This window comes from Aspergillus mulundensis (genome assembly GCF_003369625.1).
Source record: "Aspergillus mulundensis strain DSM 5745 chromosome Unknown scaffold_2, whole genome shotgun sequence".
NCBI lineage: Eukaryota > Fungi > Ascomycota > Eurotiomycetes > Eurotiales > Aspergillaceae > Aspergillus > Aspergillus mulundensis.
In genome coordinates this window covers 3029229-3054712 of record NW_020797890.1, presented here as the reverse complement: position 1 = coordinate 3054712, position 25484 = coordinate 3029229, and the positions used below count along the sequence as shown (strand labels likewise).

The 25484-nt window shown below is 52.7% G+C and overlaps 12 protein-coding genes across 12 annotated transcripts; 7 read left to right on the top strand and 5 right to left on the bottom strand.

Moving 5' to 3' along the window:
• Positions 1-1011: 1011 nt before the first annotated feature.
• On the bottom strand, positions 1012-1808 carry DSM5745_03650 (O-methyltransferase; the record flags this gene model as incomplete). The annotated part of the gene is made up of 2 exons (XM_026745666.1): positions 1012-1223; positions 1286-1808. The coding sequence occupies 2 exons, from the start codon at positions 1806-1808 to the stop codon at positions 1012-1014; spliced, it is 735 nt and encodes a 244-aa protein (XP_026606532.1).
• Positions 1809-2714: 906 nt separating this feature from the next.
• On the bottom strand, positions 2715-4888 carry DSM5745_03649 (putative Siderophore iron transporter mirA; the record flags this gene model as incomplete). The annotated part of the gene is made up of 6 exons (XM_026745665.1): positions 2715-3390; positions 3459-4136; positions 4210-4235; positions 4298-4393; positions 4464-4629; positions 4704-4888. 6 exons carry the CDS (start codon positions 4886-4888, stop codon positions 2715-2717), a joined length of 1827 nt encoding a protein of 608 aa, XP_026606531.1.
• A 459-nt stretch (positions 4889-5347) lies between these two features.
• Positions 5348-6344, top strand: DSM5745_03648 (alpha/beta hydrolase; the record flags this gene model as incomplete). The annotated part of the gene is made up of 2 exons (XM_026745664.1): positions 5348-5505; positions 5555-6344. The coding sequence occupies 2 exons, from the start codon at positions 5348-5350 to the stop codon at positions 6342-6344; spliced, it is 948 nt and encodes a 315-aa protein (XP_026606530.1).
• Positions 6345-6711: 367 nt separating this feature from the next.
• Positions 6712-8823, top strand: DSM5745_03647 (fungal specific transcription factor domain-containing protein; the record flags this gene model as incomplete). The annotated part of the gene is made up of 2 exons (XM_026745663.1): positions 6712-8646; positions 8698-8823. The coding sequence occupies 2 exons, from the start codon at positions 6712-6714 to the stop codon at positions 8821-8823; spliced, it is 2061 nt and encodes a 686-aa protein (XP_026606529.1).
• Positions 8824-9492: 669 nt separating this feature from the next.
• On the top strand, positions 9493-11229 carry DSM5745_03646 (fungal specific transcription factor domain-containing protein; the record flags this gene model as incomplete). The annotated part of the gene is made up of 1 exon (XM_026745662.1): positions 9493-11229. The coding sequence occupies one exon, from the start codon at positions 9493-9495 to the stop codon at positions 11227-11229; it is 1737 nt and encodes a 578-aa protein (XP_026606528.1).
• A 581-nt stretch (positions 11230-11810) lies between these two features.
• DSM5745_03645 (aromatic alcohol reductase) lies at positions 11811-12878 on the top strand (the record flags this gene model as incomplete). The annotated part of the gene is made up of 2 exons (XM_026745661.1): positions 11811-11879; positions 11934-12878. 2 exons carry the CDS (start codon positions 11811-11813, stop codon positions 12876-12878), a joined length of 1014 nt encoding a protein of 337 aa, XP_026606527.1.
• Positions 12879-14486: 1608 nt separating this feature from the next.
• Positions 14487-15932, bottom strand: DSM5745_03644 (nucleic acid/nucleotide deaminase domain-containing protein; the record flags this gene model as incomplete). The annotated part of the gene is made up of 1 exon (XM_026745660.1): positions 14487-15932. One exon carries the CDS (start codon positions 15930-15932, stop codon positions 14487-14489), a length of 1446 nt encoding a protein of 481 aa, XP_026606526.1.
• Positions 15933-16788: 856 nt separating this feature from the next.
• Positions 16789-17478, top strand: DSM5745_03643 (uncharacterized protein; the record flags this gene model as incomplete). The annotated part of the gene is made up of 2 exons (XM_026745659.1): positions 16789-17012; positions 17088-17478. 2 exons carry the CDS (start codon positions 16789-16791, stop codon positions 17476-17478), a joined length of 615 nt encoding a protein of 204 aa, XP_026606525.1.
• A 610-nt stretch (positions 17479-18088) lies between these two features.
• Positions 18089-19052, bottom strand: DSM5745_03642 (RTA1 domain-containing protein; the record flags this gene model as incomplete). The annotated part of the gene is made up of 3 exons (XM_026745658.1): positions 18089-18504; positions 18572-18814; positions 18962-19052. The coding sequence occupies 3 exons, from the start codon at positions 19050-19052 to the stop codon at positions 18089-18091; spliced, it is 750 nt and encodes a 249-aa protein (XP_026606524.1).
• Positions 19053-19649: 597 nt separating this feature from the next.
• DSM5745_03641 (FAD-binding oxidoreductase) lies at positions 19650-20820 on the top strand (the record flags this gene model as incomplete). Its single annotated transcript, XM_026745657.1, has 5 exons — positions 19650-19823; positions 19879-20303; positions 20371-20391; positions 20436-20607; positions 20656-20820. 5 exons carry the CDS (start codon positions 19650-19652, stop codon positions 20818-20820), a joined length of 957 nt encoding a protein of 318 aa, XP_026606523.1.
• Positions 20821-20880: 60 nt separating this feature from the next.
• Positions 20881-21848, top strand: DSM5745_03640 (uncharacterized protein; the record flags this gene model as incomplete). Its single annotated transcript, XM_026745656.1, has 2 exons — positions 20881-21618; positions 21678-21848. 2 exons carry the CDS (start codon positions 20881-20883, stop codon positions 21846-21848), a joined length of 909 nt encoding a protein of 302 aa, XP_026606522.1.
• A 372-nt stretch (positions 21849-22220) lies between these two features.
• Positions 22221-23273, bottom strand: DSM5745_03639 (uncharacterized protein; the record flags this gene model as incomplete). The annotated part of the gene is made up of 2 exons (XM_026745655.1): positions 22221-22795; positions 22859-23273. 2 exons carry the CDS (start codon positions 23271-23273, stop codon positions 22221-22223), a joined length of 990 nt encoding a protein of 329 aa, XP_026606521.1.
• Positions 23274-25484: the final 2211 nt, after the last annotated feature.

The following is a 25484-nucleotide window of genomic DNA, read 5'->3' as shown; positions in this document are numbered from 1 at the left end:
AAAATAGCTTTTATATATTTTAATATTTATTATTACCTTTTTAATTATAAAGGGGTTATATAATTTATAAAAAAGCTAGTAAATATATTAGCTAGCCTTTAAATTTATAAATTACTTAACTTATTATTTATTATTTATTTTACTTTTAGGCTACCTAGTGCCCAAAGCTTTTATTAAAAGTTTATTATTTTATATAATTTATTATTATTTATTTATATTTTTAGGAATTACTCTGGCTTATTAATACCTAAAGCTTTTATTAATACTTATTATTTTTATTATTTTAATTATTAATTTTTTAATACTTATTTATAAATTATACTTCCAGGGAAGCCTTTTCCTAGTATTAATAATTTATAACTTTTTAATTTAAAAAAAACTTTTTTTATACTAGTAGCTTATAATTTATTAATTTAGGGAAGTTTTTAATATAAATAAAAAAAAGTATTAAAAATAGGTACCTAAGGCTACTAGCAGCCTTAGGCCTTTAATAAAAAAAGGTTCTTTTAGCCTAAATAACCACCGTAAAACTCTTTATCCATCCCTAAAATATCTAGCTTAGTAAACTATGTAATATAAGAGACTTCTACATACAGTAACTATTTATTCCTTTTAGTAGCCCTAAGAGACGGCTCCCAGGTATGCCCACGAGGTCGACTAAACAAAACAATTCTTTTACTCTGCAATGGCGGGCTGTTCCTCGTGTCAGTATTGTCGAATGCCATAGCTGGGCGGTTGTCCTTGGAACCCTAAGTCTCCGACCGTGCGAAATCTTCAGTCTGTTTAACAGTCCGTTACTATGGATTCTGCTTTGTCTTTGCGGGGAAATATGGCTTGGGCATTTTGATCTAGGTAAGAAGCTACCATACATTGCAACATGATCCATTTATGGCTCAGATCCTCGCTTGAAGTTAGATTTCGATGAGTTCGGAGATGATATACCGCAAGGACAGCCGCGCTACACCTCATCAGGGATGATCAAAGGTTTTTCTCCTCATAATGACCGCCAGGCTACTGCTGCGTCGGCATGTAAACACACATCTCAAACCCATTCGTGAAGGGCAAAGTCATATTGCGGAACCCACTTCCAGGCGCTCTAAGGTAAGCCAGCAAATCCGCATAGCCCTCAGCGCCGGAGATGGTATTATCAACCAGTACCACGGCGCCATGCCGCAGGCAAGGCTGAACGATCTTCAGCGTGGGAAGAGCGAGCTTGGACCAGACTGTGCTCGGATCCCATAGTTAGCAGGGCGCCAGTTAATCCAGAAGCCAAGGGAATACGCACTATCCAATAACAGCAAATCAACCTCAGGCAAGTCCTCCTTCAACGTCTTCAACAGATCCCCCTCACGCAACTCAATCTGATTCTCAACATCAGGTCCACACTGCCGCCAGTACGCCCTCGCGAAATCCGCCTTGCTGACCTCCTTCTCAGTCCCAATAACAACGCCCTCTTTCCCCGTCGCAGCCTTGGTCCTGGCCACAGCAAGAGCAAGGTAAATGGTGCTAACGCCAAAGCTTGTTCCTGCCTCCACAACATTTGTAGCGCCCATCGCGTTGATGAGCTGGTACGTGAACTGGCACTTGTCTTCATCGAGCGCAATGAATTTGTCCAGCATCAGCTTGTCGAACGCGGCGGCCGGATCGTTCTTGTCATCCCCGGATAACTCGTCCATCACCATTGAGGAGAAGATCTTGCCCTCCTTGGCTTGGGCGATGGCGGCCTCCTGCTCGAGGGACTTCTTGTGGAGGTCCGAGAGGAGCTGTAGGATGTGGGGTGGGGCGTCGACGGGGTTTGGGGCGGACATGGCGGGGTTGGGTGGTGGGTAGGATGAAAGTACGATCTGTGTACAAGACAAGGAGAACGGTGCTATTTAAATTTAGGATGCTACCGAATCCAAATATGAGTCAACAGTTTGCACAGATGTCATCGGGCTGGCCTCGGGTATTGCGGATCAGCAGGCTTGGCATATTGGGGTAAAGTCATGCCAAATCGGCCCAAGACACGACATCGGGTTTGATGCGGGCATTGAGCTTTACTGCGTATGTCCAAGACCGAGCCTGCGCGGCCGCTCATCAATCATCCACCGGCAAACTGCACATAGCAGTCGGGGAGAAGCCGAGTCTACTCCAGTTCCCTAGGTGGATCTCCCCATGAGTCTCTGCAGATTCGCCAGATGTCACCAGGGCAGGTGCTGTTGACCTCATTAACTCCTGCTTGCCTGATCGGGATCTGCACACAGTCACGGTGGCAGGCTGTGGCTATAACATAAGGTCATAATCCATGCACTGGAGACTCACGGGCAAACCCACCTTAATAAACCAGAGTACCTGGCTATAGCGTACATGCTTTATTTATACTTCCACCTTGATGAACAGGTGCTTACCTCTCCTCCTCGTTCTCGGCAACGGACACCACACAACCCCATAACGGCATAAACCCCAACAACCCGGGTTCAGCACCATAGTCCCAACCCTCTGCGCCACTCCTCAGCGCCGTACCAGAACTCAGACTGTGAAGCTGGACCCACCGCGGCAAGAGCATCGCACAGACAGCTGGTACGACGCAGTGATTGTGCTCAAATCCAATCAACCTTCCATATATATACAAACAAACCCACACCGGGATCCCTATCTAGCCCTGGATGGCCATATCTACCTAAGTCCCCAGGTAGGACTGTTCTGCTTGTAGCTCAGAAAGAGCTGAGAACTCGTCACGACGCTGCAGCTTCCCGTTCCTCCTCATCCCCGGCCTCCTTGACGTCCTTCCTATCCTTCTCCGTGGTGTCCACCTCCGCCGTCTCCCCGTTCAACTGCACATTCTCCAAGAAAAGCATAACAGCCAACATCGGCGCCAGCGCACACAGCGCCGCAATCCCCAACAACCTCTGACTCTGCCTATAACTCAAATCAATCGCCTCCCTTGCCTCCGTGCCCACCTCATACCCCTGTGCCACAACAATACTCCCAAAGATCCTCTGCGCCTGGCTCTTCAAGTCCTCCGGCAGATTCTCCTCCAGCTTAGTAGGCAGAGTGCTGCGCCAAATCGCCCCCGCAACACTGGTCCCAATGGCACCGCCCACACTCATAGCCGCGAAGAACACCGCCGTGACGACCGAGACCTCGCCGCGGGATACACTCGCCTGGACCGAGACCTGCGACGCGGTCTGATAGAAGCCGCGCCCGATTCCGATGAGCGATTTGGCTGCTACGAAGGCTGCTTCGGTGCCGACTTTGGCGCCGCCCAAGTCGACGAGGTGCAGGAGGACTCCCATGCCCAGCACGCAGAGTGGAACGCCGGCAAGCACCCAGATCTGCGAGCGTTTTGTGAACTTCATGAAGTAGGCTGCGAAGATGCCGGAGACTTGGAAGGCGACGCGGAGGGAGTTGCTGCGTCCGTTAGGATGACACGCTGCATTCCCAGGTATGGTATAGGTGCGGAAAGGAAGAAGACTTACTCGATCCTCGTGGCGCTCCCTGCCCCGTAGTGCCCCGCAACCTGGAGATAGCTCGTGAAGAACACCGAGAAGACGGAGTAGTGGAAGAAGTCGAGGGCGCCGAGGATGCATGCCGCGGCGACGGTGCGGTTCTTGATTAGTCTGTATGGGATGAAGGGCTTCGCTGCGAACCATGTATCCCATGCAATGAAGAGGATGAAGATGACGACGCCGACGACGAGCATGGCGATGAAGGAGGGCTTGTGCCAGTCGTCGCTGTTTCCGGACCCTGTTAGTGATAGCGGGACGAGGAAGAGCGATAGGCCGAGGAGGAGGAGGACTGCGCCGAAGGCGTCCAGTTGCACCCAGAGGAGGTTGTAGACGCGCTTCCACCACGGATCCGTCCCCTTCCACCCGAAGAGCTCGGCTGCGGATTGACTCTTTTCTTCAGTGTTGCGACGTTGGTAGTATAGCATCGCGCCGACGAGGAGAATCGAGCAGGCGGGCTGGATGATCGCCCACATGCCGTACCCCCAGCGCCATTTGTTCTTCTCGAGCATAGCTTCGGCGATCTCGGTGCCGATGTAGAGCGATGGGATCACGGTCAGGGAGTCTGGGAGCGTCGACCAGATGGCGCGGTTGATGAGGTTCGTGACGTCTGCGACGAAGACTTGTTGGGTGAGGCTGAAGCCGGTGGATCTGTTTATGTTTCCTGTCAGTGAAGTGCAATCATGTTGAGAAAGGGACTTGGGGTATTATGGTAGAGACTGACCCGATGGCGTCGAAGATGCCCCCGGCCTATACATAGCCCTGATGTTAATCACGGCACCATCGAAGCATGTAGGTAGGCGCCTGCTCACAATATATTGACCGACGTTCTGGCAACCTGCATAGATGGCGTTCGCAATGGCTTGGAACAGGATGGAGAGGATGAACATCTCTGCTCTGCCGAAGACCTTTAACCTGTTAGCTCCACGCACCAAGGATATGTAGCAATGCAATTCAACGCCAACTCGACGCACGTACATCACCCAGTTTAGCAATAATCGGATACGCAGCGATCCTTGTGATATTCCCCACGACACGTGCAGCAGACATGGCGGAGTGTTGTTTGAACGAAGAGGTTGCGTACGGGGTGTAGACTTGAGTCGAGTAATCACCGAGATTGATAGCGAGCGTCGCGAGAAAGAGCCTGTTTATACATATAGCGTTTGTTAGCCAGCCGTCTTTGGGTATGTCGCAAAATCTCAAGGGAGATAAATGTACCCAGAGAAAGTTATGATGAGTCCCTGCTTTGTCCAGCCTTTGCGCAGCATCTCGGCCCTACGAACACCGGCCTGGAGGCTCTCTGAGTCCCCGGACCTCTCTTTGAGAGCGTCCTCTGGGGTTTCCTCAGTATTTTCGGTACTTGATGGGCCTTTCGGCGTCACTGATATTTCCTCGGCCGCCATGGTGCACGTTGTCAGAGGAGGAAACGACGAGGCAAGGTAAAAAGCTGTAACAAAGAGAAACCTGACAAGAAACCTTACCAACCGTCCCTTAAATACCGCAGGCTGTACCTGAACGGGCCATAGTGCCTCACAAACTTCCCGCATATATCAGGCCACGCGACTCCGGCCGACGCACGGCGATACCCAACCTATGGAGGCCCCAGGTAAGCGAATCTAATCTTATCTAGGCCGGGGCCGAGGTGGAGCTTTGCTGGATCAAGCATCAAGGCCCGTTCCTGTGGGGTATAGTGTCTAGAAAACAAGATCAGATAACCAATGCCAAGGGCAGCCAAGGCCTCCGCTTCAAGCCACCGCGCCGACCTCGGCCTTTTCCCGGCGAAAATGGTGATATCCCGGCTTAAATAGCTGCTGCTGCTGCTTGGACCTGCCTGTGGAACGTGTGATCTAGGGCACTGCACCATGGCTGAATGGACGTTTAACCCGAGTGAGCCGGGTACGGCTAGGAATATGGCCTCGTGGCAGGTCACCGCTCCGAACCAAGAAGCGTACCAAATCGACGTCTCGTGGCCGCTTGGGTGGTCGGGCCCCAACGATGGGGAGGCTGTGGCAGACGCCCTGTAAGTGAGCCTACAGCTCACCACCGAGATAGGGCTGACGTCGCACCAGCTACCTCGTGGACGGCAACGCCCTCTTCCTGACAGCCACTGAGACCCTCCGACGGTGCGAAGCTCAATCTCATCGGCGCCACAATGTAGAGTCAGAGCCAGGAACCATTGTCGTGGCAGTCGGTTACCCGCTCATGGACACTGTCTTCAGCCCCCAGCGGAGCTATGACCTTACGCCACCCTGCCCTCCTGAGCAGTATACACCACCGTGCAGACCAGATGGAAAGGCGAAGGCCGATGACCCTCATGGGGGTGCTGATGAGTTCCTTTCTTTAATCACGGAGGTCGTAAAGCCCTTCATCGAAAAGACCGTATTTCCACGCGTGACCTTCGCTCGGACCGCGCTGTTCGGTCACTCATATGGTGGGCTTTTCGTCCTGCATGCACTCTTTACCAAACCATCATCGTTTGACGCATACCTTGCCGCAAGTCCGTCGGTATGGTGGAGTAACCGACATGTTCTGTCTCAGGCAGAGAGGTTCTACTCTGTGTCTGCCAATCTCGCAAGTCGTCCGGCTCTGTGGATGTCGTTTGGATCGAGAGAACAGGCTCCTGTTCGTGGACCTGGAGAGTCACTGGAAAGGTTTCAGATACGAGAGGAGGCTGCTAGCCGGCGTCGGATGGCGGATAACTGCAAAGAGCTGAGGGAAATGCTGCTGGGACGGGCAGGTAGTCGCCTGCGAGCCGTGCAGCTCCGCGAGTTTGCTGATGAGGATCATGGGAGTGTCATCGCGCCTGCTTTGAACGGGGCGATAAGTTTCTTCAGTACCTTTACCAATACAACAAACTGATATCATGGGTCACACTGGCTCCTTGCATATGTTCAATGTTCACCTATTTTCCCAGCGACCCGACCGTATTACTTTGAGTAAGAGACCTAGGCAGGATGGCCAGAACACTTGCCAATCAAGGCAAGCGCGACCGAAAGACGCTGCGAATGAGAACGCCGTGTTGAGAGGATGGTCGTACAGTACTTTTGGTCAACGATATATCAACTTGGAAGCTGCCAAGTGATTGATCACTCGCAGCTGCAGAAGCAAACAACCCCCTGAGCGGGGTAGAAAAAGGTTCCCTCACCCCCAACTCCCATTATTTTCTTACCATCTCCCGTGCCCCAGGTGGATATCAGGAGACCTTTCCTCTGTCGATTGCTCCGTGATGTCTTCCTCGGCTGTAACGACCCGCAAACGTCGCTGTCACAGTGAACCCCCTACACTCTATCATGAGGACCTTGATGGCGACCGTGGGCTTTTACGTAAGGACGGTGAGGACGGCCAGCCTGAGTCGAAGCGACCGCGCCTCGAGGCCTTACCGTGCACCGAAGGCACAACTGGTCCTGGTGCCGTTGATGACTGGCTCCTGGAAGCTGCAGGGCTGTTGAAAAACCTAAGAAAGGCAGGGACAACAGCGCCCGCCGGTTCGGATGACGATTCGGGCCCATCAGACGCAGAGAGAATTGCAGCGCCAATGGCTCGGGAGTTGACAACGGACAAGTCTGTCGTCCGCCTTCAGACAGAGATCGATTTCCTCCAAGCGAAATCCAAGCAGCAGTTGGCACCATTCCCGCAATCGACATATATGGCGGCACGGGGCTCGGGCTGCCATCATGCGCACGAATACTTAAAGCATATCCTCCCACCCAAAGCAGTCTGCGATCATCTTCTCACTGTCTATGCGGCTACCTTTGAGCGGATATACCGAGTGCTGCACATGCCGACCTTTCGCCGACTGTATGAGGAGTTTTGGAGTTGCCAGATGCCAACCGACTGCCAGCCCCCTCCAGCCCCTATGGCACGGTTCTTACCCCAGCTCGCCGCAGTGCTGGCCATTGCCTCTATGTTGGCGAGTCAAGCCTACCGCGAGACCCATGCGGCGATTCTTGCCGGTTTCGACGCATTCGTCATCCCTTCTCTCCGTATGTGGCGCATCCATGCCACTCGGAACCGCGCGGGCGGGCAAGAATCCGAGTTCGCCGCGATCCAGACGAGGACCCTGCTTTTGTTGGCGGAGACCCTAAGATGTGATGCTCCGGCCAAACTGCACTCGGATTCAATGATGCTACTATACCAGGCAATGAACAGCAACCTCCCCCGCGCCCCCTGCACTTCTCCAAATCTGTCGGCGTTCGAAGCGGAGATGCGGCGCCGAGTTTGGGTTACAATCGTCGCTCTGGATCTCCAGGCCTCCGTGCTATCGAGTATGCCGCTTAACACTCCTGCCTTCGACCTTGGTCCCTTCTGCCCGCCGATGATCGATGACAGCGACTTTGATGAGCATTGCGCCGAGCTCCCATCTGAGACCACAAACTGGGCCCCCGCGGCCTTCGAAGCTGCAATGCTGTCACACTTTTCAGACCAGTTCCGCGCCATCGAAAGGGTAGCGGACTTCGAAGAACAACAGCAACTGCAATCCCTGGTGGACGCTCGCACTTGCGGTGTCAACCTCAAACGCCGCATCGACCAAATCCCGGCATCGTTTAAGGCAGATGATCCAGTACCCCACGAGTCACTACCGTCGTTGCCTCGCCTTCTTCACACCCTGCACATTCGCCGCCCGGTGGTTCGCGTGTTCCGAGCTATCATGGCTAGCGCTCATGCCTCCAGCATCGAACGGGAGAGCGCTGCGATGACTCTCCTTGATTCTTCAATGTCGGTGCTTCAGCTTCCAGGTTGGTTTGACCAGGTGTCTGGTTCTGGCTGTGACGCGGGCATGGCTCCCTCCCGACACAGTGAAACAATCTACAGGGTCTGCCGAAGGGATATCGTTAACGCAGCACTTGATTTGTGCGCATGCAAGGAACACCTGCACTATTGTTCTTCAGATGTATCCGACAAGTTCGGAGACGTGCTCGAATCCGTGGAAGGGGCGCTCGATGGCCTGTGTCGTACGCTCGACAATCCGACCAGGCCGGGGGACATGGACGATATTGTGCATGTGGCTGTGGCCCTCCATTTGGCTCGCTCGGGTAATCCCGAAAAGGTCACAAAAGAAGTGGTCAGGCCTGCAGTAATTAAGGCTTTGTCGTCTTGCCGCCAGCGCCTGGTATCATCAGTTCTTAAACGACGCACTGATAGTGACTCTGACGTGGATAGGGTACGTTCGTCCCGATTATGCTGTCGATTGCGGATACTGACTCCAACTCAGCAGCCGACGCCCTCCAGTCAGGCCTCCGATGAGACGGCCAGGCAATACGGACCGGATTTTGCTCGTGATGATCCTGCGCTGGCGGCGGAGTTTGCTGGCTTTGTGGTCAAGAGACTTTACGATTGATAGGTGGATATGGGGACGTGGTCTTTCCTTTGATCTCGTCTCGGGCTTAGGGTTACTTGTCTATGTGAAATTTTAAAGCCAACTATTCTGGAACTGCTGTCTTTATTGCCACAATCGTAAGAAAATAACCGCATGTTCCTGAAAGGATAGCAGACACGACCGTTTTGCAGACTAATACCCTGCACCTCGTTGACTATTTCCTCAGCCAGGCATTTTGGAAGAGTCGTGGCAATGTTGGTATTTCTGTGCTTGAAATAGCCACGATATATATCGGCGGGACAGCATACCATCTGGCACACGTTTTAGATCCTCGACGTCAAAAAATGCTGCAACCATGTATTAGATCTGTATCTTGGATGTCTAGCCTCCCCGTAAACTCCATCTTCCTTTGTTTTCCTTGTCTTACTTCCAGATCTTGGATGAACTGTGTCTGAAACAAGAACCCCCCATGAGTCACGTGATTACGCCAGCCCTGTGGCTGTGCGCCTGAAGAGATGGACACGAATCGAGAACTAGCTTACTCCAACACCGTCCCAAAGTCCTCTCCTAAAGCTCTCAATATACAGCCAGTCAGGCCTTGCACTATCGATGTCAACGGCGATCAGGAAGCGCAAGCGAGCGAGGAAGGCATGCATCCCCTGCCATCAGCGCAAGCGGAAATGCGACACCATGTACCCCTGTGCCATGTGTTCTACATATGGGTACAGTTGCACGTACAACAACGAGGGTGCGGGTGATACTACAACTGGTGGCTTACATTTCTCCCCTTTCGCCGAGTACGGTGCTTTGGACGGTGAAAGGCATTCATCGAACACGTCCCCGGTCCCGATCCCGGGCCCTGCCACTGCCCCAGTCTCTGCAACCCGCAGTCCAACCAACCAGTCGGACACGGGCCCAGGCCCTCAGTCGTCGACGCAGAGTCCCGCCGTCGCGGCTGCAACAAGCGCCTCGCCGGGCATATTCGACGCCCAAAAGTTCCGACACTCCGGCGCCTCAGCGGCCATGGCATTCCCGCACATCCTCGGCGTAGCGCTTGGTTCACACAGTCCCCCCAAAACACGGTCCTTTGCCTACAACTTCGGTGTTCGGCCCGAGGAGACATCGAATGCGCACTGCTTTCTGGCGAACCTCATCTCGCAGGACGACCTAGCCTTCTTCTCAGACGTGTACTTCTCGATCCTCGGCCCAATTGGGGACGTAATTGACCCGCAGATCTACGCACAGCGCTGTCAAGCTTACTATCTGAGCCTCGGGCGCAATGCCAACGGCGTCGCCTTCGCCGCCGTAGCAGCAGGCATCGCCGCCCTAGGCTCCTTCCTCTCACGGGCATCTCATACCAAACACCCCCGCGAATCCGAGCTCGTCGCCTACGCCAAGTCCATCCTCGACGACCCGGCGTCCATGCGCCTGCACGGAATCGACCACATCGTCGCCTGGGGCCTGCGCGTCCTCTACCTGCGCGCTACAACCCGCCCAAGCAATGCGTGGATTGCGTCCTGTACGCAGATGCATCTCGCCGAGGCGATTGGGCTGCATCTTGAAGAGAATGTAATGAAGATGGCGGGTAGTCCTAATGCGATGGCACGGGGCCATGATGCGGATAGGCTGCGGAGGATCTTCTGGGTTAGTTGGGCGGGCCATGTCATGCTCTGCTATGAGTATGACCGCGAGCCTGTGCGGTTTGGGGCTGTGACGTGTGGAGCGGTGGCTGAGGTCGCTGGGTCTGTTGCGGGCCAGTTTGTTAAGCTCATCCAGATTATCCCCAGCCCTAACTCGCCGTTCCAACTGGACAGTCAGCGTGGGACGCTGACTCCGAGTGAGGAGCTAATTCAGCGCCTCGGTGTTCTGGACACCTTCCACACAACGCATCCGTTCCTAGTGGTAACGAAAGCAGACATCGCGTTCGCCTTCTACCGCCGGCTCTACACGTGCAAGATTCGGATCCCGGACGAAGCCATAAACGTGATTATCGACGCCGGCAATGCAGCCGTGGATGCAGCGACACAACAAGCTACTCAGGGCCATCTATTCTGGAACGTCATCGGCAGTGTCTTCCAATACGCATGCATCCTTTTGGCCGTTGACACACCGACCGCATCTGCGCATCTTGGCACCGCGTTTAGGGGGCTGGAGGATCTTGTCCAGGCTGCGGATACGCCGCTGACGAGGGAGGCGTTGGGCGTGGCGCGGCATCTGCTGTGTTTAAGTAAAGCTAAGAAAAGAAGAGAGTTGGAGCTGTTGGAGGGTGTTGAGGCGGGGTATCGGTTCTCCTCTGGGCAGGCGGGTTTGGAACCGGGGACGAATGTTGATGCCGTGGCGATGCCGGATGTGGGTGTGGAATTGGACTGGGATCAGTTCTTCATTGAGCCGTTCTTTTCTCTGCCTTGGCCTGATGTTCAGCTGTAGTTCGGTCAGGGCCGTTTCACCTCGGTGGAGGGTGTTCAGAACGGGTTTGTCGAGCTCGAGCCATGTTGCAATTCCATGACACGGTCTATGGACTTCTATGATTGTCCAGATAATGAACTAGAATACCTGGAATGATGCTGATCTGGTGTAAAGGTCATGACCTTAGACACCTCGGGACATGTTCGACTGCGGGGGGGCTGTAGGCTAGCCCTAGGTGAACATATAGGGCCTTGTAAGAGGTGGAGGAGGTTCTATGAATCTTTGAGCTGAGAAGTTGAATTGATTGGACTTATTGTGGCTCTGGGAATCACGGAAATGGTATCAAGTAGACAGGGGTGATTTGTTACTGCCTGCGGCGTTGTGCGGCTTTACGTGCGGCTGCTGCGGAGTTATGTCTATCGCCGCACGAGAGCCCCATTAACTAGTCTTTAAGTTAGAGAGCACTGCAGACTATGGAACATATAAAAAGATCGATAATTCAGGCTCAGTAACAGACACAAGACATTCATCGCGCTCTCAAGCATAACCACACTCACCTTTTCTCCAATTGAACCCTAATCACACCAACCAACCAAACCACAATGCCCGCCTACACCAGAGACCAGACCATCGGCCCCAAAAACGCCATTGAGCGAGTAGCCATCGTCGGCGTAAGCAACCCAACCCATCCATCCTAAAAGCACAGCACCCTAACAAATCCCCAGGCCGGCGGCACAATCGGCTCCCACATCACCAGCGCCCTCCTCAAGACCGGCCGCCACACCATCACAGCCCTCACCCGCAAGAACAGCACCAACAAACTCCCCCCAGGCGTCCTCATCGCCCCCATCGACTACAACAAGCCAAGCACCCTCACCACCGCGCTCCAAAACCAAGACATCCTGATAATAACGCTCTCCCCAACCACCCCAAAAGACACACACGCCAAACTCGTCCAAGCCGCCGCGCACGCCGGAATCCGCTACATCATCCCCAACGCCTACGGCGCGGACATCGAGAACGTCAAGCTCGGCGAGGAAACACTGCTCGGCCCCGTGGGCGCCGCACAGCGCGCGCAGATCAACGACCTCGGTATGCACTGGATTGCAGTCTGCACCGGGTTCTGGTACGAGTATAGCCTTGCGGGCGGGGCGGGGAGGTTCGGGTTTGATTTCTCAAAGCGCGCTGTTACGTTCTATGATGATGGAACTACGAGGACGTCGAGTAGTACGCTGGGCCAGGTTGGGCGGGCTGTTGCGGGGGTGTTGAGTTTGCCGGTGCGGCCGACGCCAGGGGCTGATGATGGGTTGACGCTGGCGGACTTCGTGAACAAGCCGCTCTACGTGAAGAGCTTTGTTCTCAGCCAGCGCGATATGTTTGAGAGTGTGAAGCGGGTTACGGGGACGGGGGATGCGGATTGGAGCATCTCGTATGAGGACAGCGAGAAGAGGTATGTGGATGGATTGGCGCTTGTGAAGAAGGGGGATATGGGCGGTTTTAGCAAGTTGTTGTATGCGAGGGTGTTTTCTCCGGATGATTGTACGGATTTCTCGGGGAAGGCGCAGAATGAGATGCTGGGATTGCCGGAGGAGGATCTGGATGAGGCGACGAGGGCTGGGATTGAGCTGGTTGAAGAGTTGAAGGGGAGGGCTGAGCGGATGGCAAATTAGAGAACTGTGTGTACGATTGGGGATTCTGTGGAGGGTAATGCATGGATAGACGGTTATACATTGCTTAAATTAGAGGCCTTTTTAGTGTTGACGGTATTTACTTCCATGTCTATGTTTTGAATCTTGTTGTGGATGTCCCCCGTTTATATGATACAGGTTACCCGTGTGTTGATTATCCCACTATTGCAATCTACAAACGCTTTCCAGACCTTTCCACGCATTGCCCCCTCTCAACCGCTATATAGCATATACATACAGGGATATTCTGTCCTGCTCAACACTGTTGCTCACTCCACCACCCCCCACAGCAAAAAATGCAGAAACAAAAACATACAACAGCTGGGATTCGCATGTGGTCACCCACCATACTACTAACCAGCCGGCGTGTGGTTTAAGTACGGCTGAGCGGACGGGAAGCCCTGTTCTCCACACCCTGTGGTCGTATGTAGTTGGTAAATGTTTGATAAGACTCATGTAAAGCAGTATAAACGAGCACTCTTCGCTGGCAAAGCCGCACCTACTAACCCCTCAAGCCCATGTTGAGTAGAGAATGGGATTCGGGCATCAAGTTGGCCTCGGACAATGTTCTTGATTCACCCTCCCGTTGAATAACGTAGACCGGATAGCTGTGCAGTATCCCGGTCAGGCCACTTCATCTCCAGATTGTTTGGTACCTCTGGAAAGCCAATCCCAGTTCGACAAACGATCAACCCCGCGGCCGCCAACTGACCATACCGTCCTCTAGCCAGGACTGGCGGTTAAGCCTTTGCTTGCCGACTGTCGTGAGTCCGAGGACTGGAACAGTGTGAAGGTTGAGAATGGTCGAACGGTTCTGTTCGACGTGTGACTTCAATATGCCTTCAAAGCCAGGCTGGCTATGGCCCCAAGGGCAGAAACTGATACGAAGGTTTTAGAAATTCTCCAGCCTGACACCTGGGCTCATGCTCTGTTCTCGGCGCAGGTTGAATTGTCTCCCTGCAAGTGTGAGGTCCGCATTTCATACCCTGAATGGTTGCGTTTTGCAGAGAACGCCTTGCTCGAGATTTTCCTGAGCTTCGTTTACGTTGAAGGATTCAAATCTGTATTTATAAGTGGTATCCCTAGTAATAAAAGTCTTCATAGCATGGTACCATGCTATGGTGTAATTCTTTAGCAGTCTGGATAGGAGCCCACGAACTTCATGCCCATAGGCCCTTTAGACAGGTTAGTCACTACTGCGGCCCGTGGAATCTCTAAGGGGTATACTAAAATAAAGCCAGGCTCGTTTAGTTAAGACTATATTCATTATATTATCAATACTCCAATGACACCGCGCGAGAAGGTACAAACGGAGGAATGGGTATCAGTGTTTGATGGACAGGGAAAGGTTAAACGGAGGCTGAGTGAGCTTCGGTCTCAGCTGCCCGTGACGGACCTGGTGAGTTGAAATGGTACGGCGAAGGCATTGGATGTCTTCACGGCTGGATCGTATGCGACTCGGGATAATGCGATAGTGACTCGGGTGGAGAACAGTGGTGCAGGTGTTGAGGTAATCGTCAAGGCCATGTCTACTACGATGGCATGGCAATTGCGCAGGTCTCGCAGTCTCGCAACCAGAATCCATGACCATCAGGACAACCCCAGCCCGTCAACGCCGACCTCCAAAGCGTCCGCGTCCAAGCCGACATCACGGCCCTCCCGCAGGCCGTCTGCACCAGGTCCCAAAAGCAGATTCTGGCGACTCGTCATCGGCTCCGCGCGCCACACAACGGCCTCCGTCTCTTGAATCTGCTGCAAAACATGCTCGTCCATGTGTTCCAGCACGCTCGCAAACTTGCGCCTCGTGGCTGCGTCGTACTCGGCCAGATCTGGGACGGTCCATTGGTCGTATAGCCGCCCGTGCGTGCTGAGCATCTGGAACCCGCCGTGGTATCGCAGGAACAGGTAGCACAGGTAGCAGAGGTACTTGCTCGTGCCGATTGTCCGCGGTCGGACCACCGCAGACGCAGCATCAACCTGTTCATCTTCTGAGGCGCTCTTCGCAAGCTCCACGAGCAGTTGGATTTCAGCGTGGACGTGGCATGTATGGGCCCACGATTCGTATGCTATGCTGGTAGGGACGCTCGCGTATGGGGAGATGTATTCGACGGCGATGTTTCGGAAGACGTGCGGATATCGACTGGCCACTGTCACGAGGTCCTGGGCAATCCTCCAGTAAGCGCCTATCTTTTCGAGTTGTCGTAGTGTCTTGATTGCTGCGGCAACCTGGCGAGTATCACCTGCGGACTCGAGCTTGGATGCGTAATCGCCTAGCAGTGGCGCCTTGCACCAAGAAAATGTTGTTTTCACGAGCTCCTCGAGTGCCTGTGGAGTTGGGGTGTTGGAAGTCTCAAAGCTCTCATAAAGTTTACGGATTTCCTGCACAGATGTGGCGATTGCTTCCCGGGTTTTGCGCTCGGACTTCCTCGGATAGATGTGCTGCGCTCGGTGCAGGAGATTGTCAAAGTCTTGCCATAGAGGCTTCTTGTGTGTTCGGGCCAGATGCTTGGGCTTTGTCCACTTCTTTGAGCGAAGACGACCGAGGAGCTTCTGCTCATGTTGTTGAACGATTAAGCGGAAGATGGTCTCGGTGCTGTTTTGTCGTTCTAGCGTCATAGGCTGAGCATGAGACTGGAGCTCAGCTACAGTGGCTTGAAGCATGCGTTTCACATCCTCATTGATGACGTCCATGCCTGCTACACGGATGGCCAAGGTGGGATGATCCGGCACGATGGGGTTGCCAATGTGCTGTTCGAGGCAGACGGCGGCGACGCTCTGGGCCCCTTCGGTGACGGCGGCAATGTAAGCAAGATCATCGGCCACTTTCTTCTCTGTTGCCAGCGGCAGAAAGAGACTCGAGTTGTGGTGGTCAATGTCTGCGGCTGTCAGGACATCCATCGGCACGGCATTGGTCTGCTTCGCCAGGGTGACCAGGTGGTGACGGAAGGCATCTTCGGTGATTGGCGACCAGATGGTATTTGGATATCGGGCAGTCTGGACTGGGCGACCAGTGGGCGTGGAGGAAGCAGGTGGCATGAGGATTGAGGAGAGGAGAGGATGGAGATGAAAAGAGGAGAGAGGAGCAAAGCTTGATGGATGCGGAAAAGGCGAGCGGAATGGAAGATGATTGGTTGATACAAGAATAGGCCTCTAATCATACAGGGCAACTAACCCTAACAAGACATAATGCCAGTTGGATACCATACTGCAAAGATCTGCCCCCTTTTGTCATAAAAAGTCCCGGAACGGCTGCCGAGGATGTAAGCAGAGAAGAATCAAGGTACAGTGAATGCTAGTCTCGTAAGAGTGGTCAGTATCTAACACTCAGGCAGTGCAATGAGGTCTATCCCTGTGTAAATTGCTCCAAACATGGCATCCGCTGCAGCTACGTCTCATCAGTCAACAACCGGGAATTGCAAGTCCGATTTGATTCATATTCCACGTCTGTCGACGCATCTTCACCCGCGTCATCGCCACAGATCACGGAGATGGAAACAATACAACCATTCAGTTTTTATCTTGGTAGAACCAATAATCCATTCCAGTTCATCAGCATACTCTCCCACTCCGTTCCAAGTGCTCCAACTGTGCCTACCGGTAATAAGGACTGGGTTCGCGACCTCCAGTTGCTACATCACTTCTGCACCGTGACCACAGACACACTAGCTATAAGGGAAGACGCCCGATACACGTGGAAAGTCATGATCCCGCGTGAGGGGTACGAGAACGCATATCTCATGCATGGCATGCTCGCACTCTCCGCTCTGCACCAAGCCCATCTCTACCCGGCGCAGAAAGACCATTTCCTCGCCCTATCTTCCTTCCACCAGGCCGAAGGCCTCGAGACCTTCCTACCCTTGTTCAAAATGTCACGCCTGAAAACTACCCGTCCATGTTCTGCTATGCGTCGCTTGTGGTGTTCTATACCAGCGCTCTCCCCATCCGCCTGGGCGTCGCCGCCCGCCCGGATCCCATTTCCAACATCGTTGAACTGTTCACGTATCAAAGGCATAGATGCAGTTCTGGCGCCATTCATCCCTTCGCTACGGAAAAGCTTCCGAGCCCCTCTTGCCTTGCCTCCAGTGTTTGGCTTGAGAATCAGCTTCTAGGAACCAGGTAAGCAGGCCTTCATACACACCATCCCCGAACTGGTTCATGGTTCATCTAACCAGGATTGCTAACCCTTCCCAGGCAACCCCCCGTCTCACAATTACCCCCAGACGCCCTCTCGCACATCAACTCGCTCCGTGAATTCTCCGAAATGCTCGATATGGCAGCTGAAGAACGTAACGACTATAACATCGCTTTCTCCAGGCTAGAGAGCGTAGTCCGGCAAATCAATCTGGCAGGCCCATCCGTTGAAACGGGCACCTGCATGGTATACATCTGGCCGTTCGGTCTCCCAAAGAGTGTGACGACCGACATCCAGGAAAGGCAGCCTCTGGCTCTTATAGTGCTCGCGCATTACTGTGGTATACTGAATCTTTTGGACAATTCGTGGTTTCTACACGGCTGGGGCCGACAGCTATTGAGTGAACTTGGAAAGCAGTTGCCTTCTGCGTATGCGCACTGGTTGGAGTGACCGAATCGGCTTGTTTTTGGATGAGGGGACGGTATGGTGGTGGAATCGGAGATTTACTCGGTCTTTTAGAAGAGTTGGAATATATAGGTTTAGGAAGGGGGAGCTGGAATGCCTCCCCTTTCTGTGAATCGATATTAGCTTTCACCTTAATACTGTGTCGCCTTGATTCCAGGCTTGCTGCCCCGGTAACTTTAGACCTGTGCAAATGGAGTCCTATAGGAATGGATAGAGATGAGTCTTACCATCCTAAACAAGCGCAGCCCTGACTAGTCGGGTACAACTAATATGCAACATAGCTGTCCTGGATAAGCTCACAGTACCGACTTCGAGAAATGCGGCACCAGTGTGTGGATCCAGTGTCACCATTGACTCTATACATTGAATTATTCGTCCTCCATATACAAAAGCTTTATACTGAGGCTCAGTCCAGTCCCATTCAGTCAGGGTTTCTCATTAACAGGCAATCCAACCTTCCTACATCAATGCAGAATCCTGACGCCCATACCATGAAATCCCCGTAATCCATGTATTTCCGTGGTCCCAGGCGTGAACAGTTCAAGTAAAAGCGCATCATCAAAATCTCTCCCTAAAGTCGCACTCCCCACCCCCATCAGATCGGAACCCAGTCATCCTTCCCAGCTCGCCTCAAAATGAACGCAGGATGATACCTAACCAAGACCAACATCGCCAAAGCCATAAGCAACGCATCAAAGACGTAAAGAAATGCCCCGTGGGTCATAATATACCCTCCATACCCATCTACAAACTCAACGAGCCGGAAAGCCGACCGAACCAATTTCAGAAGCGAGACGACGTAAACAGCCTTGAGCAGTGTCCTCCAGTCCCAGGGTCGCGAATCCGGAACTAGACCGGCATGCCCAGTACCCGCTCTGTTTCCCAGGGCTCGTTTATGGAAGACGATGGAGGCGACGAGAAAAAACCCGAAGAAAAGGAGCTGGACGATCAAGCCGCAGATCGTAATGTTGGTACCGGTCGAGCTGCTCCCACTCGCCATCAGACCACCGCCTGTAGAATGGTGCATGTTAGACGGGACCTGACTCTGCAGCGGTGCGTGATAGCAAGAGAGACATACCAGCGCATTGTGCGAGGAAGGAGAGGACATCGCCCGCGACGAAGATCTCGGTCATCCAATTGAGCCGGATGATGCTTAGATGCTGCGCTCGGAGCGAGGTGATCAGCCGTCCGAGAACCATGTAGATGGACGCGGCGTAGAGAGCAGGCGCAAGGAGGATGAAGAGGTTCTGGATCGAGTAGATCGGGATTGAGTCTTCGTGGTTGTGCCCGGCGATTCGGGCGAGGTGTCCGATTATCTGGACTGGAGGGGAGTGGTATGGAATGTCAGCGGCCGTTTAGAGGAAACAGCTGGAGCATAGGCCACGAAAGCTTAAGAGGATGGACTCACAGATTCATCCGATGAAGAAAGGAGTCCAGTACCATGCTCTTGCCTTTAAGAGGCGGAAACCGTGCAACAGGGTGGCGATGATGAAGATGATCAGGAAGATGGCTGCTGGCGCGATCGAGGGATTATAGCCGCAGACACTGTTGTCCGCCATTTTGGTCTTAACAGTTGTTGATACTTAGACAGATGTACAGAAGTCTTCTTATATAACAAGACTACGCAAGTCACGCTTCTTCATCTTTCTCATGCTTGGCAACGAGAATGGAGGCTGAAGAAATAGCCCTAGTCGCATCCTTATTCGTATTCGCAATTTCAGGCATCAGGTATCTCTGGTAAGGCCAAAGGAGTCCCTGGCCCCGGGGCGCAGTGGAGAAGGCCCGCTGGAGAGCGAATACTACGAACACGACCAGCGCCTCAGAGTACGAGCATAATGGGGCTTTGCAATGGCGCTCCAGGGCTGCCAAGTGCTGAACCATGGACCAAAATAACCAGGACTTGGTCACATCGCACTATTTGGGTCTCCTTGAGGCTATACAGCATTTTTGGCGGTTCCACTGTATAGATGTCTGAGAGTTCACGATTAATGGTGTTGCGACGACAGGAGAACCGAATTACCGGGGTATGCCCCAGGGTAGGCTGGATGGGGTTGATTCCAATGGACACATAGATTCTGTTCATATAGTTGGAACGAATACGGCGAGTGAACCGGACCTCAAGAGTGTCTCCCTACCCTACATGTACAAGTGAAGTCATGTGCTGCTATCATATCGATGGATATATAAAAGAAACCTTCTTCTCATCTGATAGAGAAACCAAAGTCACAACACAGCGAATCTCAGCCTGTCATGCGCTCATCCTCCAGTTACTCCTGGCCTTGTCAACATTGGCAGCGGACGCGCTGGCCGCCTCGTTGCACTGCAAATGTGTAAGTTATGTCTCTGTTAGATTCACACAGGCGCTGAGAGATTGCCTAAATACAGACTCCAAACGACCCCTGTTGGCCATCGGCTTCGGACTGGAACTCACTAAACCACACCCCGGCCGTATCCGGCCGCCTCATTAGCACTGTCCCAGTCGCATCAGTCTGCTACCCATCCCAGACAGATTACGACGAAGAGGCCTGCAACGCTGTTCGTGGCAATTGGACAAGCTGGCCCTTCCACTCCAGCAACTCGGCAAGCACTGGCAACCCAGCCTGGGATCGCGCTTGCACCCCGATCTATCCCAATGGAACGAGCCTCACGGGAAACCCTAATGCTGGGGAAGAAGGCTGCTCGATTGGAAATTACCCACCGTATGTTGTCAATGCCACGGAGACTGCTCATGTGCAGGCTGCAGTGAGGTTTGCCAGAAAGTGGAATCTGCGTCTGAACGTCAAAAACACTGGCCATAGTAAAGGACGAAGGTAAGCCGTTTTCACTGTGGCCACCTCTGCAGTTCAGACTGGATACACGCACTGACGGGACGTACAGCATTGCCTCTGGAAATCTGTCGTAAGTAGCAGACCGCTTGAGCAAACGAACTCTGACAGGTGCAGGATCTGGACCCATCACATGAAGGACTTCCAATTCCACGAAAAGTTCCAGCCAGCATCTTGTCACGGTGAGGAGGCAATCATGGCAGCGACCGTGGGCGCTGGGACTCACGACGGCGAGTTATACGCCGCAATGGCGGAACATGATGCGCTGGCAGTGGGAGGCGAGAACACAGTCTGTACCCGGTGATCTTCACATACCCAGACAGTCTAACATCCGCAGGACGTCGGAGTAGTCGGATGGGCCACTGGCGGTGGACATGGCCTCGCAACCGGCGAATACGGCATGGGAGCAGACAACATCATTGAAGTTACTGTCGTAACCCTCGACGGAAATATCGTCACCGCAAACGCCTGCCAGAACGAAGACCTGTTCTGGGCAATTTGAGAAGGGGGGGGGGGGGGCACGTTTGGTGTCATCACCAGCCTTAGGGTGAAAGCTTACAAAATGCCATCCCTTGCCGCGGTCACAATCGATGTTGCTGCTCGCAATGCCACTTTGGACAAGTCGTGGTATACCCTCTTGGCGAACATGCATACAGAGTTCCCCGAGTTGCAAGATGCAGGATTGCACGGATATTACACCATGTCCGGCTCCCCGAGGTCCTTCTCCGTCACCCTGCTACAGTATAACCAGCCGGACGCAACCAGCGCGAAAAGGCTTATACAGCCACTACAGCGGACTCTAATTGCCGCCAATTCCTCGGCAACGCACCGTATCACCACTCAATGGTTTTCGTCCTGGTACACCATGGTAAAGGGTGTGCCTTGCTCCGGCTGCACGGGAACAACACACAGCGTCCAGGCATCAAGACTAATCCCCCGTCGCTCGTTGGAAGACGTCGACTTGCTCAGTGAAGTTCTAAGAACTGTGGCTTCACTCAACAATGAGACGGCACGTCATATTTCTAATCCGCCGCCCAATTCCATGACATCTGACCTGAATTGCCCGCAGAACGGTGTCTCTAGCCCCTCCATCTCGGGAACAATGACCGCCAGCAAGATGCCCGTCAACAATTCTCTGAATCCAGCGTGGAGGGATACTGTCGTCCATCTCATCACGAAACAAACCTGGGATGATACCGTCCCCGAGGAGATGGTCAACCAGGCAATCCAAAAAATGACGTACGGGAAAGGATATGCGTTGCGCCAGCTTGCGCCTGATTCAGGTGCCTATTTCAATGAGGTCTGCCCACTGTCGCGACCATCAAATGTATATTCGACTTCACCGCTAACAGCTTCCAGGCCTATGAATACGAGCCCCCCTGGCAGTCGTCGCTCTTTGGATCCAACTGCCCGCGCCTGCTCTTCGTCAAACAAAAGTACGACCCTGACAGTGTGCTCTGGTGTCCGCACTGCGTCGGCAGTGAAGCTTGGGCTCTACGGGGAGATGGAACGCTGTGCCAGGCTTTGTGAATGTTTTGACAACACACTCACCAGCCACAAACAGCTTACCCGATTCAGGACAGACTAAATTCATACTCTTTGGTCGCAGTCGGGGTGATAAAAGGTTTCAGCTCGCGATAGAAAAGCTTAGAGTTGATCCTGGGGTGTTTTGAGCGAAATTATATTGCCAATGGTATATTCGAGGAAGGAAGGGAGGTTGGACAGCCACTCAAGATTGATTCTGGCCGAAAGAGTAAGAGATTGAGAAAAGAAAATTCATCATGAATATCGATCTCCTGCCAACGGTTATAAACAACCGTGTGGAGGTCCTGCAATGCACGCGAAACCATCATCAAATCAGAACATCAAGATACATGTAGAAGAAACCCTACTCCATACGCCTCAAGCCTGAGCAACGCCCAATTGCTGATCCATTACACCCCGCACCATATCCTCCCAAGACCGCCACTGCATTCCCAACTCCGTTTCAGCTTGGGTAGTGTCAGTGGGCATGGAAGCACCCTCCGCCCGCTCTGACAACTTCACCCCAACACCAGGATACAATCTGCGCGCAATACCCGCCACCTCTTTCCACGTCGTCCGCGGCCCAGAGAGCAGATATCTCGAACCGTCTTTGATCGCAGGGGCAAGCGCCTTGACATGCGCCTCCGCAACATCTTGGATGTGCACCCCGGTGATTCCTCCAACCGGGACGCCCCCCATCACGCTCCCCCATATAATGCGATTCGACCCGCTCACTTCCTCGCCGGGATCCTGCACCAGATTGCGCCCGAAGACGAATGCCGGGTGGAGGGTCACGAGTGCGTAATGCGGGCGGTCCGTCTTCCAATATTCCCACGTCGCGTTGTTCGCGAGCAATTTGGACGCGCAGTACAATGTCATTGGTGTTGCGGCGGGGTTAGCGGGATCAACGAAATCGGCGGCTGGGTCGACGTTCAGATCCCAGTTGTTATCCTCTAGATGATGTTAGGATACTGTATACTCGAACCAGGTGAAAGCTGTAGCAGCGAAATCCATACCTCTCACAACGCCGCCATCCGGAATCCCAGAAAGAGGAACCAAGGACGCGATGGAGGACGTGACGACCACCTTCTTGATGCTCGGCACCCGAGCAGCCTCCTTGAGGACAGACAGCGTTCCTTTCACGGCCGGGGGAAAGAACGCTTCCTTGTCTGTTCCCTTGGCCAGAGGGGATGCGAGATGAAGGACGTAGTCTACGCCATCCAGCTTCCCTGCAAACGCAGCCTCGTCGGTGAGATCTGGGATAGTGACGTATTCCACTTGGCTCTGATGGTCTGACAATAACCGGTCGAGTTTCTCTGATTTTTTGCGAACGCCGATGCGGAGTCGGTAGCCGGACTTGAGGGCTTCGATGGCCGTGGCGCTGCCGATGAAGCCGGTCGCGCCGGTTATGAAGATTAATGGGGCAGTCATGATATATGGAGACTTGAAAAATAAGATTTTGTTGAATCGGGAATTGATTGGCTTTTATACGAGGGAGTAGACTAATCATTAATTCCATGCGGCCTCGGATTGGAACAGATCAGTAATCAAATAATCCATGCATGAATGGTGATGCAATTGAGAAATCTCATTCAATAAAGACTCAATGTTCCAGCAAGGCTTTTTGAGGATATTGATCATACATCAGTTTGATTTCCACTAGGAGCGGTCTTTTGTAATGTTGTTGACAACATGTTGCATGTTGCATGCTTCACGGAGTCCTCTCCCGAGGTCGGCCACCATAACTACTTCATATACAGCTTGTCCGTTTCAAGTCCTTGCTAATATCAATCAGCCGGCTGTATATATGTGAAGTCTGTCCGGGTTGCAAGGTAATTCTTTTCTTATTCACACCGAAACTACTCTATCAACCATGAAGATGGGTTCTAACCCTCGACTCCTTATTAGACAACAACATGTTTAGGCAATAACATTGCATCGCAGTAGTTCAAGCTAATGCAGTGTCGGGAAGATATGAACTCAATGTTCCAGCATCGGGCTTATCTTCAAATGACCTCCTCGTTCTCCATTTGAATGGCGGCTGGTCATATCTGATGCCTACTGCCACTGGGACTTTGTGGTGTAATATCCTACCCCTGAATCGTTTATAAGGTCAGGTATCCTACTGCCAGAGTTTAGGTCGTCCGGGTTGTGGGTGGTGCTGTACTTAGGTGTTGTGTTGCTGTCGTGATGATTCTCAGAAGCTTCCTACCTACTTAGTAGTGTTCTGCAGTGAGGAAGAGATGAGACTCCGCCCTAGGTAACCACCGCACTGCTAGGAAGTATCGCGGGAACATCCAGCTCCTACTCCATGACCTGTGGAAGACATAATTTACTGATGAAACCAAAACTTGGCCGTACGATCGCTTCCTCGACCATGTCATATCGAAAATCAATAACAACGGTCTGCCAGAAGGTCTCTACATCAACATTTGCAACGAATCAGAGTAGGGATGCTAGGAGCGGCCCCAAGCGCAATGGCTTGATCTGTATGGAAGGGCTGTTCAACGCTTTCGGTATGGCTTCGTCGTAACCTATCCATATTCAACCTACCCCCTGGAAAGTGTCAAGATTGAATTCTTCCCGTTACCTCGCGTCTAGTTTCGATCCCAACTTGGGGAGCCTTCCGGCTATCGGCTCATCGATTCCCCTCCCTTCGGCTGAGGACTCATACCGTACTGGGTGCACTTTCATGCGCACATTGCGGCTAGCGATACGGCCCCTGATCTATACACGTGGAACCACATTGAAGCCCTAAATAATCCACTTAATGGTCTTCAGCATAGTCTTGTCAGAATCAGGACTATGCGCGAAGCAGTCGGAGAACCAAAAAGACCAGTCAGAAGAATGCTGTCAAGGTCAATCCGGCAGCAACTGTATGGCATCTCTCGCACTTTGAGATATGACACGGCAGGCCTTTGACCAAACTGACGTGGCGGGCCTAATGGAAGCTATCTCCGAGACTTCCTGGCCAGTTTGGTATCGCAAGACAACAAAGATATCCCCATCGCCCCAACGGTGATACTAACGTGACGGCGTATCCAGTTGGGACCACTGGATCTAGCGATCACCAATTAAATGAGTATGCAATTGTTGGCGAAGACAGGTTCAAGCGCTGGATGATGTACAAGTGAACACTGGAACATGGGTCCTTAAATTGAAGAATCTCAGCGCCGTAGGGGTACCTTTTCCCGGCCAGCTGAGCATTCAGATAATATATAGGAAAATTAGGCGGTATTTCACGCTAGGGGCAACCCCAAGTAAAGATATCTTATTATAACGATTTATTTTGTCCGAAAGGAAACGCCCTTCCTTACAATAGTGTCGAGTTGGCGCATTCAATTTGCGTAGAAAAAGAAGGCCGATTCGCGAAACACTGCTACCTCCTGTAATCTTGGTTAGCCAAACATTGCCGAGCCGTTCTGGGTCCTGACAGGAAGCAGATCATCCATCCCGGATGCCTAGGCGATGCATACTGTGTACTGCTTGTTCTGCTGGCTCACAAGGCTGGCTGGTCTATCAAGACGGGCCAGCCCTGTGGGCGTTTCTTGTTTCCTCCGATCTTGTCACATTCCTTTTCAACCTTCATTCTTTATCTCGTTGCCTTTGTTGTTTCCTGCCTATATCGTTCTCTCCAAAGAC